This window comes from Aethalodelphis obliquidens, unplaced genomic scaffold (assembly GCF_003676395.1).
Source record: "Aethalodelphis obliquidens isolate GAN/ISIS:26980383/991018 unplaced genomic scaffold, ASM367639v1 scaffold66, whole genome shotgun sequence".
Classification (NCBI taxonomy): domain Eukaryota; kingdom Metazoa; phylum Chordata; class Mammalia; order Artiodactyla; family Delphinidae; genus Aethalodelphis; species Aethalodelphis obliquidens.
Genome location: NW_020838010.1, coordinates 1552021 through 1573044, shown reverse-complemented (window position 1 = coordinate 1573044; position 21024 = coordinate 1552021). Strand labels below are relative to the sequence as shown.

General features: G+C 44.8%; 1 protein-coding gene across 3 annotated transcripts in view; it reads left to right on the top strand.

Moving 5' to 3' along the window:
- Positions 1-21024, top strand: part of COL4A6 (collagen type IV alpha 6 chain) — a 285573-nt gene that overhangs the window by 205630 nt on the left and 58919 nt on the right. For all 3 annotated transcript variants that reach the window (XM_027089501.1, XM_027089500.1, XM_027089499.1), the window contains exons 4-7: positions 10612-10746; positions 11934-11978; positions 18126-18242; positions 20879-20947. In XM_027089501.1, the coding sequence (XP_026945302.1) occupies positions 10612-10746; positions 11934-11978; positions 18126-18242; positions 20879-20947 (366 nt within the window). The remainder of the gene's footprint in view (positions 1-10611; positions 10747-11933; positions 11979-18125; positions 18243-20878; positions 20948-21024) is intronic.

The window sequence follows — 21024 nt, the reverse complement described above, 5'->3', positions numbered from 1 at the left end:
CTCCCCTGCCCTGCCCTCCCCTTTCAGAGCTCCCTGAGTTCTTTGGCAATGGGGTCCTAGCAGATTTCTTTGATCCTATCCTCCTTTTTCTCCTTCTGTTTAAGGAGCAGTAATTGGTTACTCCCTGTTACCTTCCACCCCCAAAACTTGAGGGCTTCTTACCGGAGATTTGGGGAAGCCAACACTGATCCAGAAGCAATCAGCTCACACAAGCTCAGTATTGGACCAAAGGTTGTGTGGTATATCAATGATGGGTAATTTATTATGTCAGAGAAAAATGCCACAAGTATCCCTTTTCTAATGGAGTAGGTACACTACAGCAAAAATTGCTGTAAAGTGAATTTCTGGCAAGACCTGTTTCACTTTGAGTTTTTACTTATAAAACCATGGCTATGTTTTGCTAGAAAAAAGAAAAGAAAAAAAGATTGGCTCCAGGTTGTAATTAAACCATGTGTTTTAAAATAAACCACATATTTTTATTTATTTATTTATTTATTTTTGTTAGAGTATAATTGCTTTACAATGGTGTGTTAGTTTCTGCTTTATAACAAAGTGAATCAGCTATACATATATATATATCCACATATCTCTTCCCTCTTGCATCTCCCTCCCTCCCACCCTCCCTATCCCACCCCTCTAGGTGGTCACAAAGCACCGAGCTGATCTCCCCGTGCTACGTACGCGGCTGCTTCCCACTAGCTATCAGTTTTACATTTGGGAGTGTATATATGTCCATGCCACTCTCTCACTTTGTCCCAGCTTACCCTTACCCCTCCCCATATCCTCAAGTCCATTCCCTAGTAGGTCAGAGTCTTTATTCCCGTCCTGCCCCTAGATTCTTCATGACCATTTTTTTTTTTAGATTCCACATATATTTGTTAGCATACGGTATTTGTTTTTCTCTTTCTGACTTACTTCACTCTGTATGACAGACTCTAGGTCCATCCACCTCACTACAAATAACTCAATTTCATTTCTTTTTATGGCTGAGTAATATTCCATTGTATATATGTGCCACATCTTCTTTATCCATTCATCTGTTGATGGACACTTAGGTTGCTTCCATGTCCTGGCTATTGTAAATAGAGCTGCGATGAACATTGTAAACCACATATTTTTAAACTACAATAATAGGATAAGAGGGTAGGTCCACATCCTTTCTAAACTATAATGACAACCCTGTGCTGGACCGTCAATTTGCTCCTACCTTTCACAGCTTTACATTCTGCTCTTTGTTTCATTCAATTTTTTATCTACTGAAATCTCCTCCTCGTGAACCTGTATTTATTTAAGAGCTAACTGCCCTATGAGCCCAGCAAACAGGGGTTTTTGAAAACTGGGAGTTTGGTTACTAGGGTTTTTTTTTCCCCCCGAAGCAAAGCTTAGTCCGTGGAATGAACCCTCAGCCCCTTTTCACATACATTGCCTCAACTGATGCTCGAAGCAATTCAGGAAATAGGTAGGGCAAGTAATATCCCCATTTTGCTGATGAGAAAACTAAGGCCGAGAGATGAATTGGCTTTCTCAAGATCACACAGTTAGAAAGTGAGGGCAGGAAATAGAAACTTAATCCTATAATTCTGCTTTAAACAGGCAAATTTTCTGTTTACTAGAAGGCTTTCTAAGAGACTTGTGCTATCAAACCATACACAAGTTGCCCTTCAAATTCTAAGGAAAACAAAATTATGGTAAGTTAAGTATTTCAAATTTTTCCAACGTGTGTATTAGTTTTAGGTTAAATTCATCCTAAGTAGATAGAGCTGTATTTATTTTCTCATGCAGTCTGGAAACTCAGCACACACTTTATAGTACAGTGGAGCTCTTTGTATAGTCTGCGTGTATATTTGAAGGGTTATGGGGACTCATTCAACCATTTGTAATGGTTACAGAGGTGTTTGGTTGTTCTGTTTTTATTTTTGTGGCCAACTATTGGTCATATTTCCAGTTTCATTTGATTTGGGCTTCTTGACCATCCCAATTATAATACTATTATCACAAAAGAAAAGATTTTTCTGGTTTCTGATGTAGTTTTAGGAACATGTTATAGAGAAAAGGGAGATCTGAAAATTCTTCATCAACTTATTTGCCTCTATCTAGCAGACGTCTCTGCTTCATCCTATTTTAATACTTATTAGCATTCCCCAAGGGCAAGGGAAAATACGACATGTTTAAAGACAAAATTACCAATTTCTCTCACCACGATGATCATCAAATTAGTACACTGTGCCTGTATTCCCCCTTCCACCCCTAATTGAATATGCTAGCATTAGGGACTCGTAGCACATTAGAAGTTGTCTACGAGAACCTAGTAAACTGTCCATTGCCCACAGACCAATCAATAAGGCCACTTTAATTGTGGAACAAGAAGGAATCTTCCATCTTTTTAAGGTCTAGGATGTGCTACCCCTTGAAATGCCTTTTGTGACTTAATTTATTAATTCTGTTAAGCGAGTTTCTATTAAATAGTACCTGTTCCAGTGAAAAGATTGGGAAAATTGAGATGAATTGTTCCAGTATCAATGAAAATGAAAATATTTTCTGCCCAGAGTAGCTCTCACTGCCCCTCTTCAAGTGGGTTTGTGCTTCTGTTGATACTTTCAGGGCATTATTCAATGCAGAGAGGCAATATAAGCTTGGTAGAAGAAGCAGAGGATTTGGTAGCACCAAAATTGGCTTCACCAGTTGCTTACTGTGTGAATTCAAGCAAATTCCTTACCCTGTCTATATTTCAGTTTCCTCATCTGTAAGATGCAGCTAATACCCACCTGTTAGGGCTGTTTAGAGGATTAAAGGAGACAGGTTAAATGAGACGGCACTTAGTATGTGTTTGGTGAAAAGAAGGTTATTATTATGTTTCAGAAGAGAAATGTGAATAAACAGGTAGAATGGAGGGCTGCAGAGCCTTGCCTAGCAAGAGTTAAACGTTAGCACTCTGGGAGGTGTCTTTCCAAAAATTTAAACATGCTGACAACAGCCAATGGGATGGGTGTGTGTGTCTTTGCAAACAAAACATGTAGATGCATGTCTTCATGCCTGGGCTGGCTGCTTCAAACACTGATTATAGCTTAAGAACTAGAAAATAAATGTGTTTTCATTTGGGTGTTGAGGGCGAGACTCTGATACTGCTTCTCAGCTATGGCAGACACTGAGAATTTTGGGGGTTCTTTCTTTGGTGGACACCAATCACCTATTATTATTATTATTTTTTTTTTTTTGGAAGATGGGAAGGGTCACTGGCTGTGCTGGTGAATTGTAGATGATGCTAACATTATCAAGCTGAACCAGGGCTTCCTGGGCCACCAAATGGATCTGTGTATCTGTATAATATGAGTCTTTATCTGCCGACTTTAGACCTACTCTTCGCCTGCCGGTGTCCTTTCTCCGTTATTTACTTCTGCAGACAGCGCTAGACCATTAGTGCTGTTACTAGGAGAGTGGACTGTAGGGCTGTACGGATGGCTGTTTCCGTTTGTCGCAATAGAAGGAGCACAGAACTGATGGGGAGGCCCTGATACTCACGCTGCCACTGACCAGCTGTGTGAAATTAGCAAGCCTCATTGACTAGCCACTTTGTAGCTTGGTGCCCGCCACCTACTTCACAGGTGTATCGTGATGCTCCGAAAGAATGGTGAAAGGAATAGTGTTCTGAAGTTTCTTAAGTAATCTGCCCTTGGGGGGTATCTTCGTTAGTTTCCTGCTTACCACATATTTCATGGCTAGGGAGAGATCCCAGCTACTTAGGCCAGAATCTGTTAAGTTCTTACACCCACTCCGCCCTGGCCTCATAGCTGAGATGGGAACTCCAGCTGAAAAGTAGGGACAAATTGTAGAATTCAAGCCACCTGGTCCCTAGGCTGGAGGTCAGGAATTTCTGCTCCCCTTTTCCCAAAGGCCACAAGGGATGTTTCGGGATGGCAGCAAAGTCTTTTAATCCCATTTTGCCCCTAATGAGACTTGGAAGTGGCCTTCTCAAGGATTCCCATGTGCATATTTAATTCTGTATTTTCATTCATTCCACAATTGTGCTTTTTCCACACAACTATGTTTTGAGGGTCTACTGCACGCCAGACACTGCATCTCTCAGAGATACCAGGGCAAACAAAGTCAGTTGAGCTCCCTACCCTCTCAGACTTTCCAGTCTAGTGACAGAAACAGGTGCTGAACATCCCCCAAGATGGTCCGAAGGTATCTTAATCCCCACCTCTCCAGAGGTGAACTCTCATCTTCCACCCAAAACTTCCTCCCCTAAGCTTCCTCATGTCAGTGAAGAGATCCACTCGGTCGCCCAATCAAGAGACTCGGGAGTCCTCCTTCACACCTCCCTGTCTTACCCACCAATTCCAATCTAGCATCAAGTCCTATCAGTTTTAGCCTCTGAAATATCTCTTAAATCCATCTTGTCCCTGTCTTCACTGCCATGAACCTAGTTCAGGTCACCATTATTTCTCTCCCAGAGATCACAACCTCCTCACTGGGTTCCCTGTCTCTGGTCTTGCTGCCCCATCCACTCCCTTCCACTTGTGATGTGTCCAGAGGTGATACTGTATGAACTTGAGTTAGTCCCTTTCCCTTTCTGGGCTTCAACTTCTCCATCCTGAACTGGATGATTGCCTAAGTCTGGTGCAGCTCTCTTTTCTGTTGTTCCGTGATCAGATGTTTCTTGCTCGTACTCTAGTGCAGCCATCCAGACTTCCAAAGAAGATATTGATACACCTGGCCCTCTGGCTTCTTGGTGTGTGTATTCATTCATTCATTTCTCCATTCAGCAAACATTTACTGAGCACCCACTGTGTATGAGGCACTGTAGTTAGCACAAGTGATTCAGTGGGAAGTAAGACACAGGCCCTGTCTTAAAGGAGTTCAATCTCTTGTGGGGGGTATGGACACAAATAGACAATCTAGCCCATTCTGTGGAGGGGGGTAATCATGAAAATTTCCCTGGAAGAGCTGATATCTTGGTTGGAGCCTGAATGATAAATAGGAGCTAGCCAGGAGAACAAAGGCATGTACAAAGGCCCTGAGGCAGGATGCTGGGAGAGACTAAAGCTAGACTGGAGAATGGCAGACCAAGTGGGAGGCTGTGGCAACACTCTAGGGGAGAGACAAGGAAGTCCTAAACTAAGACCATGGAGGCAGAGAAAAATGGACAGGTTTCAGTTATATTTTCAAGGTGGAATTGACAGTCCTTGCTGGTGAATTGGATGTAGAAGATGAGGGAAAGAGAGAGGTCATGGAGGACCCTTGGGTTTTTGGCTTTATCAGCTTTGTAGATGGACTGCTATTTACAGAGTTAGTTCCATTAACTCAGGAGGAAGGATCTGGTTTGGGGAATGAGGCTGGGGAAAAGATGATTGGTTCAGCTTTAGTCTTGTTGAGTTTGAGTTGGAATATCCAGGTGAAGAGGTCTGGTAAGCCATTGGCTATAAGGATCTGACACATTGAGAAGAGGAATCTGGTCTGGAGGTTCAGACTGGGGAGTCATTAGCTTGTAGATGAGGTCCCTTTGAGGAGAATGAGCAGACCCTGAAGAGCTGAGTGCCCAAGAGATCCAGGACATCAGTGCTAAGAGGGGAAATACTCTCCCAGATGTGGAGTGCCCATTCATTCCTGGGCACACATCTCTGCCCCAAAGAGAGTTTCACAGTGTTGTCTGTGCATTGCCCACTTATACTTAAGAGAAGGAGCATTAAGTACCCAATTATAACGTCTCCATTTTACCATAAACATGCCGTAAAGAAGAGAGGAAACAGATACGTTCATGCTATCTCCCAGGTGTGTTACATTCACTGACTCAAATGCTCCCAATAACCCTACACTAGAGCTATTATTTCTTGGAGCCCTTAGAAACTCAGAGTGGTTAAGTCACTTGCCCAAGGTCACATAGCTATTAAATGGCACTAAGATCTGACTCCAGGTCTGTCCTACTCTAGAGCCTGCACCATGATACCACGTAACAGCACTCCACCACATCCTGCAGTATAGCCAGGTCCTTAAGAAAGCCTGTGCACACCGCTTTTCCCTTCTGTGCTTCATAAATATCATTTGCATCCCCTAGCTTAACACTTTGCTCTCCATTAAAATACAAATCCCCTGGGGAGAAGTAAAGCTCTAAGTTGTTGTCAGTCATTTATGCCTCAGTGGGAATGAATTTCAGATTCTTCCTTAAGAACAAATTTTAATTTTATGGGAGAAGGACACTGGAACCTTGAGGGAGGGATAAAAAGGCAGAAATGGGCTTCGTAATGAAAAGTCATTCCCCTCTTAGTTTCATAGTTCTACATGGTTGGAGGCATGTGCTGTTAAGGTTCTTAGATGTTATTTCTGCATATGTGTACTGCTTTATATGCAGGCCCATTTCTGGGTCAGCTAACCCAGTAATCTGGGGCTGGGGTTCGGGTGTGGTCTGATCGAAGGTGAAATTAAACTACACACTGGGGATTTCCCTGGTGGTGCAGTGGTTAAGAAGCCACCTGCCAATGCAGGGGACACAGGTTCGAGCCGTGGTCCAGAAAGATCCCGCATGCTGCAGAGCAACTAAGCCCGTGCACCACAACTACTGAGCCTGTGCTCTAGAGCCCGCGAGCCGCAACTACTGAGCCCGCGAGCCGCAACTACTGAGCCCGCGAGCCGCAACTACTGAAACCCGCGCACCTAGAGCCCGTGCTCCACAACAAGAGAAGCCACCACAATGAGAAGGCCACGCACCACAACGAAGAGTAGCCCCCGCTTGCCGCAACTAGAGAAAGCCCGCGTGCAGCAACGAAGACCCAACACAGCCAAAATAAATAAATTTATATATAGTTTTAAAAAGCCAGCGTTGTCCCAAGCACTATCTAAAAAAGAACCACTACACGCTGATCCCAACCCACTGTGGTCAGCAGGAGGCAGCCAGCCTGGGCCTTAGGCTCAAGTCCCAGCTCACTCTCTTGAGAATTAGACCCTGATGTGCATATTTAAAATACCGAGCAGATGGAGGCAGGAGAGCTTGTTGGAAAGACTTGGAGGAGTCCCTTCTGCCCTGTCTGGGTCTATTTGCCAAAATAAATGACATGTATCAGGGCAGGGCATTGGTCCAAGCCCATTGAAATTCTGCTAGCAGTCCAAACAGTGATGATGTTTCAGATTGGTTCTGTGAAATGATCAGTTAGGAAGAGAGAAATGATGTGTGAGCATCTGGCTACTGCAGCCTACTGATGGGGACAGTCCCAGGGGCGGGCCTGGGGTGAGGGGGGGCAGCCTCAAGGACCCCCCCCCGGACATCTGCCACTGGCAAACAGGGAGAGAGCCACACGCTGGCAACGGGTGGTCTAGTTTGAGTCCCATGCTGTTCCTCACTAGCTACGTGACCTAAACAAGTCCTTCCTGTTCTCTCGGCCTCCTTTTTTCCCCGTGTGTATAAAATAGAGCCTGGATGGAACGGTCTCTAAGGGCCCTTCTTGCTCCAACATTCCGTGACTTCTCTGACACCGGTTTGATTTCTTTTTCTCTGTAGTGGGAGAGGGAGAGGCCCACCCACCCACCTGCTTATCTGTAGCCTCTGTGTTCTCACACTGCCCTCTGCTGGCCGTTATGAAAAGTGCCACCTATAGCTTGTTTGGAGGAAAACAAGCGAACAAACCAAAAAAAGCACTTCATCACTGATTTAGTATTAAGCGTCAGCAGTCCACTGGGCAGGGTGACAGAAAGCCTGTGCATTGGAGACGAGGGAAAAGATCATACAGCTATAGGCACAGAGTAAGCATAGCTAGAGATGGCTGACAGAACAGCCCAAGAAAGAAATGTCTCTCTCAATTTTTTTTTTTTGCCATCTTCGTCTGTTCACGGTGCTCTGTGCCACTGTATGAAAGAAAGGACCTCAGTGGATAGGAAGCCTCCTTGTCTCGTATCCTAGGACTGCAGGCTCCAGAAGGGCCTGGTACCACACTAAAGAGGAAGTTCTGGGCCAACAGCGCCTCAGAGGCCTTAAGACATCCCGCAGGCCCTGCTTCTGTCTGAGAGGTTTCTAGCCGGGACCAGCCCAGAAGTACACCTTCCTCCAAGGGGTACCGTTTCAAATGCCCCTTTGGAAAAAGAATTCGAATTCAAAGAATCCATGAGCTCTTTCAGAGACTCACTTTAAGCTCTCTGACTGGAACGGAGGAGTCATCTGTGTGGCTATGGTAAATTCAGCCTGCCCTCCCAGCCAAGAGAGAGGGAGCGGGCCATGGAAGCCTGCCTTTTCTGGATGGAATCAGATTTCCTGTTAAATCCAGCCAGAGAATTGCCTCACTCCTATGTCTCTTTGCTTATTCTTGCTGAGTGTGCACTCACAAAGGCAAGAGACCAGGTCTGGAGTGTGCCAGCCCCTATGCCCACACCAGGCACTGCTCGGGCTCTAGTGATGTGAGCGAGATGGGAATTGGGCCACGCCACAGTCTGCCCTCTCAGTAGCTGTTCAACGGTTTATCATGCTCTCACCTCCCCTCCCTTGATGCGCGAAAGCTTTGGGCAGGGCTCAGATTTGGGTCAAGCATTCAGTGCCCTGACTGCATCTCCTTTGCTAGTAATAACATGGTCTCGCCAAACCTATCGTGCCTCTCATCCTCCCACCAACCAGTCCTTTTCTCCCCCAACAGCTGGTTCTTATCTGTCTCCCTTGTTCCAGCCTCAGGTAGGCTGCCCTGGCCTCATGCTCGCTCTCTCTCTCTCTCTCTCTCTCTCTCTCTCTCACACACACACACACACACACACACACACACACACACACACACACAAGCACGCACGCGCACATGCGTGGGTTCTCCCGAACACTTGTTGATGAGTTTCAGCCCTGAAACACTGCCTTCCTCCCATCCCTCCTGTGTCCCCAAACCTCTAAGGGTTCCCTATTTCCTGCCACATCAAGTCTTCAACTTCCCTGCCTTGCTTTCCAGGCCTACTTCAGCTGGGGCCCACTCAGCCTTTCCAGTGTGGCCCGTGACTCCCCTGAGCCGTGGACAGAATGTAAGCATTCCACAAACCCTCCATGGCCAACCCTGCCTTTGTGTTCCCGCAGCACTTCTGCTCCATTCCGGACTTGAACTGTTTGCAATGGTTTTGTGTACATTAGTCTTGAAAGCTAGGCCCACATTTTAGACTTCTTTGTTAATCCTCAACCACAACCCAGCACTATTTTTTTAAGTGTTGTTCTTTTACTTTTTAGTTGTGTGTGTGTGTGTGTGTGTATATACAGCGAAAATTTATAAGAGTAATAAATAAGAGAATCATTGTAAACAGAAGTCCAACCAACAGGAGGTAAGAGCATAAAAAGCAAAAGTTAACCTCCCACCCCATCATTCTCAGAAATAAGCCTGTTAAGCATTCTGCAGCCTAGCACCCTCTGTAGGTTGCGTGTTACGGGTCGGGAAAGTTTGATTGGTGGGTGGCAGCTGCAGAGAATTGCATCTCCTTGGGAAGAGCATCTTTTACTTCTTTGCAAGAGTCCCGGGTCTTCGTGGGCCTGATTGACATTTGCGTCTCCAGTGCGTGAGTCTAACCACTGCATAAAGCGTCTGTCCTCTTCTCAGCCCTTTCAAAAGTAAATCTTGAAGGTGAATATTAAAGGGCATGTTTAATGGACTTTTCTCAGAATTTTGCACAGGTTTGTAGGAAATTGCGGACAGTCGGTAAAAGGGGCTAAGGGGCAGAGATGGAAGTGTTTATGAAAACAGGCTTTCTACCTGATACGGTGTTGTGTTCTCTGAGAGTTAATGCACATTACTAATGGTTTTCATTTTTCTGCCAAGAAAATTCAGTCCCTTTTGGGATTTGTTCTAAACAGACTAGCCGGCCTCTGTTGCACCCACTGGGGTTAATTCTCTATCTCGGTCAGCTAGAAAATGTCAGCCTGAACTCTCAGATTTAATTGTTACAGACACTTTATCACCAGGGCATTCAAAATCCTCAGGCTTCTCCCTCTTGCTATCATCATTGATACTTGATGGATATTCTCAGGCTTCCTGGATTTTACACATTCAACACTGTACAGGTGGCGGGGGCGCAGGGGCATAGAGAGGGAGCAGATAAACAATGTGTGTGTGTTCGCTGTGAGTGTCTGTTTCTAGTTGCAGTGCTGGGATTCTGGGAACTGCCGTCAAAGATAAGCTGACAGGTTGGTCAACCGTGGGTTTCTGGGTTCTCCTCCCTCTGGCCCACCGAGGCAGTGTTCTCCAGGCACAGCCATTTCCGGGCTTCACTGCAAGCATGCGGTTGGCCATTTGGACATGGGTCCGAAAACGTCCTGATGCTCTCCAGAGTTCTGTTCTTTCACTCTTCTGATGGCCTAGCATTAACTAGGAAGAGGACAATATTATCCAGCCTGAATAACTAATCTCCTAAGAAGTACAAAGTTGAAGGATCTTGGCGCACATGAATCTTATTAAATGTGCTTATAAAATATGTTCTATCCAAATAAGCTTAGCGGCCCCTAAAATAGCCTGTTCTGATCCGTGTCTGGAACTTTGACATGCTTCATAGGTCTCTAAGCCAAAATTATTTAGTGAAGTGATGACAGTGTTCTTTGTGCATGGGAAAATGGGAAGCGGGGATGGTAAGTCCTCTGTTGACTAATCGTACTCCTTCTGTCCATCTTAGGGGCGACCAGGACCAATTGGAATTCAAGGTCCAGTGGGTCCTCAAGGATTTCCTGGCCCTAGTGGTTTATCAGGGTTGAAAGGAGAAAGGGGCTCCCCAGGACCTCTGGGACCGTATGGACCAAAAGGAGATAAGGTAAGAACACCAAAGCTTGATTTTTCCTTTGACTCATGGGCTGTGAGTGTGAAGGTAAAAGGTTCTAAATCTCAGTTCTGTTTATTTATGGAAAGGATACTAATCCCAGATACCTTGGTGCCAGGCTACATACTTTAATAAGAGACAGGCTGGGTGTTGTGCTGCTACAGCCCATTTTTGGAGAGATTCCCATAGCCAGCAAGTCAGAAAGTGCATGTATAAGCTATTTGCTAGACAAGTGGGCTGACCGTGGTGGGCAGTCATGTGGGTTTGAACTGGGCACGGGTCAGGAGGCCAATCAACAGGGCAGCAAAGGAATCCAAGCAAGGGGAACGGGATGCAAGGGGTCAGATGCTTGGAAGCCAGCTGGGCCACAAATATAGGGAAAGAGATGCAAGAAAGATTGGTCATGTCATGGTGGCTGGCTGACTGAGGTTAGCAGTTCAGTTTATGTTATCTGCCGATTTTAATCACCTCCTATTCACCCCATTGGTGAGGGAGGGATTCCTGCTCTAGGGTCCTGGGGATGGCCGAAGATATGACACCTGACATTGGACAGAAGAGATCAACAACAGGTTTATTAGTCACATACACTCACAGCACAGGGGAGGAGGACATCACACCCCATGCAGGGCCACACAGGGCTTGCGCTCTGGAACAGAATGGGCCACAAGGGGCTGTGAGAAGCAGACTTTTGTCATGTCAACAGGGTGAGTGCCCCTTGATTCTCGAGGGAGAGTATGACTGGCTTGTTTGAAAAATTCAGTGGGCCAGCAGGAGACGGAAACCCACTACTCAGGAATAAGCGAGAACTGCACCTGGTCTATTTAATAAGAAGGGTCGTTTGCCCAAGAGACCTTATCTTCAGAAGCAGAGTGGAGAAATGAACTTTTGCTTAGGCCATTTGAGGCCCTCCCAGTTTTCCCAGATGTCAAGGCAGCATGTAATATTGAGCCTTATTTTTAGGTCTTACACCACGTTGTCTAAGACAAGAACTGTCCGAGACCTTAGGTAGAGGCTAGTGATTGCTTGGAAGTGGAATAGGGAGCAAGGTGATGCAATGTGGGGAGGGAGGTACAAAATACTTCTTAACGACTTAGGTCATGAATCACATGAACAAACCCACTTCATCTAATGGAGATCAGTTATATCATCTCTTACATTCCTCTCCCTCCTCCTTTTCTTAGGGTCCCATGGGAGTTCCTGGCTTTCTTGGCATCAATGGGATTCCGGTGAGTGTGTTCATAGAAGCGTTTTTGAAATTTATTTTATTGAAGTATAGTTGATTTACAATGTTGTGTTAGCTTCTGGTGTACAGCAAAATGATTCAGTTATACATATATATACATTTTTTCCATATTCTTTTCCATGATGGTTTATCACAGGATACTGAATATAGTTCCCTGTGCTATACAGTAGGACCTTGTTGTTTATCCATTGCACAGAGGCATTTTTAATACAACCTCTAGGTTCTGCCTCATAGCTCAAGCACTTTGGCCTTAACAACATCCTGTCTCAGGCACACGTGCTCAGGGTCAAGTGTTGAGATGTGCGTGGTAAGGCTTAAAGGGCAGTGCTCATCCACAGTTTCCTTGGGATTCAGTTACGGGCAGAGCTAAACCATATGGTTGGGGGATGCAGAGACATGTGCAGGCATAAAAGACCATCAGTATCTTAGACAAAGTGAGTTAGGTCTTATGGCTTGAGGGGAGCTTTCATTGGGGATGAGGGACTGGTGTGAAGATAGTGCCACATTAGAGCACATACATCCTCATTATAAGAAAATTAAGGGGGTTCATGAAATTAGATAGAAAAATACTTAGTGATACCTTAATACATTTAATTTTAATAATTTCTTTCTTCAGCCTTATTTCAGAGTGAATTTCCCTTTAATTGTTTTTTTTTCTTTTTGACTCTTAAATACAATTTTTAAAGGTTGCTTTTTATTTACAGTTATTACAGCACATTGGCTATATTGCCTGTGTTGTACAATACATCCTTGAGCCTGTCTTACACCCAATAGTTTGTACCTCCCACTCCCCCATCCCCTATAGTGCCCCTCCCTTCCCCCACCAGTAACCACTAGTTTGTTCTCTGTATCTGTGAGTCTGCTTCCTTTTTGTTATATTCACTAGTTTGTTGTATTTTTTAGATTCCACATATAATTGACATCGTAAAGTATTTGTCTTTCTCTGTCTGCCTTATTTCACTTAGCATAACACCCTGCAAGTCCATCCATGTTGCTTTAAATGGCAAAGTTTCGGTCTTTTTTATGGCTGAGTGGTATTCCATTGTGGTATATATATATATCACGTCTTCTTTATCCATTCATCTGTTGATGGACACTTAGGTTGCTTCCGTATCTTGGCAATTGTAAATAATGCTGCTATGAACATTGGGGTGCATGTATCTTTTTGAATTAGTGTTTTTGTTTTTTTCGGATATATACCCAGGAGTGGAATTGCTGGGTCATATGATAGTTCTATTTTTATTTTTTTGAGAAACCTCCGTACCGTTTTCCACAGTGGCTGCACGAGTTTACATTCCCACCAACAGTGTAGGAGGGTTCCCTTTTCTCTACATCCTTGTCAACATTTGTTATTTGTGTTCTTTTTGAGGATAGCCATTCTGATAGATGTGAGGTCATACCTCATTGTGGTTTTGATTTGCATTTCCTGATGATTAGTGATGTTGAGCATTTTTTCATGTGCCTGTTGGCCATCTGCATTTCTTCTTTGGAAAAATGTCTATTCAGTTCTTCTGCCCATTTTTTAATTGGGTTGTTTGTTCTTTTGATATTGAGTTGTATGAGCTGTTTATATATGTTGGATATTACCCCCTTATCAGTCATATCATTTTCAAATATCTTCTCCCATTCGTTAGGTTGTTTTTTTGCTTTGTTGATGGTTTTTACAAAGTGGCTACTCCTAAGGTCACTTGGAGACAGCCTCTTCCATTCATCCTGAGGAACTGGCTTTGCTAGAGATAAGTGGGAAGTCTGGAGCTTGCAGACATCTCCTTTTCCCATTCCATCCAGCTCAATCCCTTAGTTTCTCCGTTTTCACCCAATATCCCTACTTATCCTGCCACTGGAGGTTGCATGGTAACATTTCTCCAGCCTCTAAGATACAGTATTTGGAACTTACTGCTATCACTTTTTAGTTATATCCTTCAGCACTTCTCTATATATTTAATCTTTAGCCTGGACTGTGTTTGCCTCTAGCAGTGGTTTTCAACCTTAAGAGAAGAACCAAATCTTGTGTAGAAGCTCAGCATATATAGAACAGGAAAAAATGGAGCTCCTCCATTTGAGGGAAGTCCTACATCATGCCTTTATCTTTCAAACAACCTCTAAGGGGTTCTTTTGAACCATATCAAAGCAGTTTGGTAAACTCTTGACTTAACAGCTTCTTGTGTTACACTACATAATCATCTAGTATCAGCTAAGGGGGTTCGAATTTCTTTGTGCCAATCTATAGGAATTTCTTGAGTACCCGCTATGTGCTGGCACTCTACTATGGGAATACAAAAAAGGCATATGGCTCTGCCCTCAAAGGTATTATCATCTGATTCACTTTTTCCCCAGATCTCATATACATTTGTGGATTTAGAGAATAGAAGGCTCACTTACCTTGTATTTGTTATACGTATCAACAAATCGGCCATCATATTTCTGCCTGTTATTCAACTGCAGAGTCTGAAAAATGCCCAGGAAGGGGCCAGTGGGGAAATAAGTGGATGGGGTTGGCCACCCTTTTACGCCATCCCCTGGCATTTTCTCATGTCTGTGTTCTATGACCACGTCGTCCAGAGTCTCCACTCAGAATGTGTATCTTGTGGGAACCAATCCTGCAGAGCTGGCTTCACCAGAGGCGAGTGGAGGATTTGAAGCTCGCAACAGTACTATACCCTTCCTCCCGTAGTCTCTTTTTAATGGGGGCTGGAAGGAAATGAATCCTGTGAAGCAGAGGCTGATTCCAGTTCTGAGCTGGAGCCCACCCCAGAGTCCAGCTGGACACTTCTGCCTCCAACTTGTGGCCAACAGAGCCAGAGGGCTTCTAGAAACTGACCACTTCTCTTTGAGGGCTTCGTTGCTTGGGAGAATGAGTCGCAGCTGTCCAGATTCCTCCAAATGAGTGCGCTGCTCCCAGTAGAAGTCCCCACTCCCTTGGCCCGTAGCTTGGCCCTTCCCTTGACCTAAGGTTGCACATTTTTTCTTTTGACTTTCAATCGCTTTAGCTTCAGGCTCCAAGCCTCACTTACTCTAAGAAATTATCATCCCCTGTTCCCTCCCTCTCTTCCAGCTATTCATGATGTATTAATGAGCACCTCCTGTTGACAGCTTACCTCTCCTTTCCATCTCTATTCTTCCAGGAGTCTTTGGCGTCTGTCCCACACGCTCTAGCTCCTTATTACGTATGGTGCATGGTATTTATTGACTGTCTTGTACGATAGCCGTATCTAGCTCCTTGAAAGCACAGAGTCTGTCTTCTGCTCCTCTCAGAGGCCTCAGAGACCCCAGGGCTAAATTCAGCATAGAGCAGGAACTCCAGAAATATTGGGGGGACTGAGTCCAACCTCTAGTGCCTATAGAAGCAGCAGTTCTCAGACTGGCAAGACTCCCTCAGACAGAGGAAAACACAGATACCCTCAGCCCAGTCAGACTTATGATTTTGCCCAACTCTCAGCAGCACTTTATTAAGCCATTTGGCTAAAACCAACAGCTTCCCCAAAACACATCTTACTAAACTGGATCACTGCACAAATCTGGTTTCCCCTCTTGATATTGGCGACTGCTCACATCTGTGTCACTGGTTTTGGTCCCAGAACTCCATCTTTGCTGTCATGTAGACACTTTCCACATGAATGAGCAAGAGCATCCAAGTCTGTGCACTAAGGGGCACGGCCACCAGTTGAGAGTGAACAAACAAGCAGTCATAAAGATATTCAACATTAAAACAACGTGGACGAGGGGCGGTAGGGCTGTGGCTTTTAATGATATCACAGCTGTGAGTTGGGCTGTTGGCACCCACGAGAAATGTAGGTTGAGCCAATGTTTTCAGTTCAAATAAGTTGGAAGCAGAAGTTTTCAAGTTGTCCTTTGCAATTTATGTTTAGCTTTTCCCGTGGAGTCAATCTCAAACATTTCCCCGCCTAGAGACTCATAAATGAACACACGAGGTTTGTATCTTCAAAGTGACCACGTACCACTCACCAAATGGAAACTTTTCCTTTGCACTCTGGGTTCTGAGGAACAGTGCTTTTCTGGAATACAGCAGATCCACCTATTCTGTGTGTTCAATCCCCTGTGATTATATAGAACCGTGGTTTTCTCCCTCAAAGAGCTGCATTCCCTTGGAGAGCTGGCACACACATATGTAAAGTCATTATCTCTACCCAGAAAGGGCAAAACCAAGGTCCCAGGGCTAAGGAACATCCCTAGTACTGAGCCAGCCTGTTGTCTTGTCTTAACTCATCTCTGTTACCCAGTTGAGAGATAACCCCTAGCAAACTTGGCCGGGACATTTAAAAATGGTGATTAGGATCCCAGGACGAAATAGACACTCCACCTGAAGGGGTCGGCTAAATAGAGTTAAGTGAAGGGCTTATTTAAAGGATGCAGGCGGGGTTAAGGGAAACAACAGTGCAGGGTGAAGCAACCAGCACAAAGCTGTTACCACCCTAGTCCCAAAGGGGAAAGGAGGAATGGTAATACTGGAACCCTGTAAGACCTGGAGCCATGGAATAACAGTTGCCCAGTGGGAGCTAAGATTATAGAGAAATGTGGCCACTGCCAGCAATATAGCCAAGGAGGGAGGGCATGGGAGAAATAAACAATCTGTGCTCGTCCTTCTCGTGCTCTCCCATCTCCTGCTTGTGCCTCCCAGTGACCAAATATAATTGGAAGACAGAGGGAAAGGGAGCCTGGACAGTACCATCCGTGAAGGTCAGCCTCCCAAGGCACAGATCTAGGGAAGGTAGAGTGTAGATCTTCAGGGCAAACAGGAATAGCCATCTCATTTGGTAATAAGATGTTGATGACTCTAGTAAGCTGTCTCAGTTTCCCTAGTGCAAATAAAACTCCTCACCTGAGTCCGGAGAGGCACAGCTTATAACAGATTTATTGCAAAGATATGTTTATTGACCACTCCTCTGGACTCTGCATTCCATAAGTCCAGCAGTCTAGACTCATACTCTTGCATTAACATATCATCTATCTCCTACAACTATAATAGCAATGACAATGAAACAGAATTCTGTGGCGCATTCTCACAATAAGCATTTGACAAAAGGTTGTTTCCTCTAATAATTTGAAAAGTTGATTTTTGAACACATGGCATGTTTCCCTCAAATCATTAAATATATACACATATATATTATACATATATGTATATATTTTTTAAAGCCAAATATATATTTTATATATATTTTAAAGCCAAAAAATATATATGTATATACATGTATATATGTGTGTGTGTGTGTGTGTGTGTGTGTGTGTGTGTGTGTATATATATATATATATATATATATATATATATATATATATATTGACCCATCTAGATTTTTGGTCTTTCAGGTCATCTCTTTGTTCCATACCCAACACACAACCTGCTTTTGATAGATTGAAAAAGATATATTTCCTCAAAAGAGGTAGATTCTATGCACCAAGGAAGCACAGAATTATTGAATTCAGACACCAGCTGTATGTGAATGATTACTGATTCCCCAGCAAAACAACTGCCTCAGTAATGAGTATGAAGAAGAGAAGATACAGTTCCTTGACTGAAGCAATAGCATGACGTGAGATAATGACAAAATAAGGTTCAAAGTGTGGTTCTTCCTTGACTTGTTTATTTTTGACCAAGCAGCATTCAGGAGAGGTGGTGCTATGGAAACTCCTTCTGCTCTTGACCAAAATCCAGCCTCATTTCCCATGCAGAGCTTCCAATACAGAAAGCCGTGCCAGGCTGCCCAGGTTCCTGTCTGTTCTGAGGAATTCCCAAGGCCTGGCATGATTCCCTGTTGGTAGCAGTCCAGCTGCCTGGCAGCTAAGCCCCATCTTAGTACATCTTAGTACATCTTTGTACTGAAGGAAGGTGAAGTTGCAGCACCCTGTGTAGCCCATCTCTTCACGTTTGATCCCTTTGGTTTCAGCTTGGATCCTATTAAAACATCGATCTTTTGGGGAGGGGTAACACTGAGCTGTCATCAGCCACCTACACCTGAGTATAATGAACAGCGATGGCAGCAGAGGCGATGGGGCAAAGGGAGTGGGCAAGGAGCCAGAGTTTGACAGCATCCTTGACTTCTCTCGCTGTGGAGCTTGGAGTAGCTGAGAGTCCTGTGGCTGACTTGATCCCTTCTTTCTCTTTGAACAGGGCCACCCTGGACAGCCAGGACCCAGAGGCCCACCTGGCCTGGATGGCTGTAATGGAACTCAAGGAGCTGTTGGATTTCCAGGCCCTGATGGCTATCCCGGGCTTCTCGGACCACCCGTATGCTGTCAGATCTTTGTACATTATTTCAAATGTCTTTGCTTGCCTCCAAGTGTGCCCTATCTTCTGCTTCTCTGGAGAGCTCGTTAAGTAGCCGAGGGGCAACCACTGCAGACCCTTGTCCAATGCAGGAGTCTGTGCTGGTAGCACCACGACATTAAAAGTCTAAAGAAGAATACCAGTTTCAGGGAAGTGTACACATGCTACACTACTTAGGGTTTGGTTTTTTTTAATGATGCTTTTAGAGTTGGCAAGATTATGAAAAGACTGTAGTAAATTTTAGAGCAAAGTACACACTTGGGCTATTTGACATTTTCCCACATTAGACGATATGGGGAGATGCCGTACTTGGAAGGCTTACATGGGATCATGGGAGCACTAACAGTGACCCAAAGGGCTTGGCAAGCTTGGTCTCTACCAGCGATTCTTAACCAGCGGCGATTTTGCCCTGGCCCCACCCCCGGGGACATTTGACAGTTATTATTGACACTTTTGGTCTTCATAACTGGGGGTGTGCTACTGGCACAGGATAGCCCCCCATCACAACATCAAGGAATCATCTGTCCCAAAGTATCAATAGTGAGAAATGGTTGAGAAATCCTGCTCTACACTGACGTAGTTTTCCCTCTTCCCACCCGCTCCCCACATCACAACCCTCAGTTCTGGGATTGTTAAGACGTTTATTGGATCTTGGTGTCATCACTTTTATTTCATTCCATTCATCCAGATAGAGCTCAAATATTGGGATCTAAAAGATCTCTAGGGCTTTCCGGGTGGCACAGTGGTTGAGAGTCCACCTGCCGATGCAGGGGACGCGGGTTCATGCCCCGGTCCGGGAAGATCCCACATGCCGCGGAACGGCTGGGCCCGTGAGCCATGGCCACTGGGCCTGCGCATCCGGAGCCTGTGCTATGCAACGGGAGAGGCCACAACAGTGAGAGGCCCGCATACGGCAAAAAAAAAAAATAAAAAAAAAAAATAAAAAAAGATCTCTAAAAGATACCATGCCCTTGCAAGGCTACTTTTATAAGTGGCTGGAAAGAGAAAAATAACACATTTCAAGCCCATTCTCAACCTCATTTGAAATAATCTAAGAGAATAAGGGTGCTGATGTGATACATTTAGCTAGAAATTACACGATCTGTTAGACTCCATAGCTACGTGAATTAATTGGCGTTTTACTGGAAGAGAATTGCCTTCAGTGACCAAGTTGTGGGTGTGAGTGCATACGTGAGAAGGTGAGACGGAGAAAGCACAAGCGCCAGATTGGCATAAGGACCTTCACAACTAAGGACCAAACCGATATGCAGCAGGGAGTGGGGGAGAAAGATGTATTACCAACATAGTATAAGCTGGTTGAGTCACAGAGGCCTCCAAACACTGCCATGGCAACAGGGGAGGAAAACAGATCACATCTGTGTTAAGACAATGGAAATCCAGCAAAGTAAGGAATCACTGCCCCCAAGAGGGAGAAAAGGAATTTTGAGGTAATAAACAGCCCCTGACAGCCAATGGACCAGGGTAAAACCTAGTCCTGTCCCTAAACCTCTCCTTAAGCCTGAATAGGAACTTGGGTGTGTATTTTACTAAGCTGAACCTTACTAACCCTGCCGAATACTGAATGGATACCCTTTGAATCTTCTTTGATGAAAGTAGCGGCCGTGAGAATAAGGGGAAATTGGAAGTGTTAGGCAAGAAGCTGGTTTGCGCTTCTGGAACCACATTGTACTTTTATTATACCTATGGACCTTGAACTCAGGAATCCATCGTTCAGTCAACGCTTCAGTCCCCAGAGCTTAGCCCTACCCCCAACACTAATCCCAACTTCCGCTTAGGTATAGGGATATTGATTTTCCCCAGGAGGCCAACATCTAGCAGACATTAGGTGGCATCTGCCACTGAAAGTCTGGCTGACTGGATGGGTTGGGCATACTTTGAACTGTTTTCCATGTTAACAGTGAGACACACCAGCCTCTTAGACAGGTGTAGAAACTGAAGTTATATGGTAGAAGCACAGGATGGAGATGGTTTTGTAGCTATATCTTAGACCAGGCGTCTGCAAACTGGCCCATGGGACCCTTGTCCCATGGCTTGTTTTTCCATTTTTAAAAGACTGTGAAGAAAAACAGAAGAATATGAAACAGAGCACAGATATGGCCCACACAGCCTATATTATTTACTATCTGGCTCTCTACAGAAAAAGTCCACTAACCTCTGTCCTAGACCTAGTCCCTGTCAGTGACTTGTACCTGTGAGATATGGAGCAGGTGAGCTATAGGCTTATAAACGGCATGTGTATTATATGTGGATGTTCAGATTGGTACTCTGAATAGATTCAAAGTCTACTTTCTAATCCCTTTACAGACTTCTGACTTGGAGGCTGGGGGAGCAGGCATGCAGCTCTGAGACACAGCACAGTTCAGGGGATGTACTTTGCCCCTTTAGCATGGCCAAATCTGCCATAGACTAAGCCACATGGTTTCAGGCTCTTGCTTGAAGAGGATCCAGAGGATGGATCCTCTGTCTGATCAGATCACACTATTAACAATACTGTGTGTGTGTGTGTGTGTGTGTGTGTGTGTGTGTGCACGTGTGCGTGCGTGCATTTCTTCACAAAATTTTCTTATTTTGCTCAGGGGCTTCCTGGTCAGAAAGGCTCTAAAGGTGAACCTATCCTTGCCCAAGATAGTTTCAAAGGAATGAAGGTAAGAGCCTCTAAGGCAGACAGCTGAGTAGGCTATAAGCTGAGTTCCCCGGGATGGAGCCCCACATCCAATGAAAA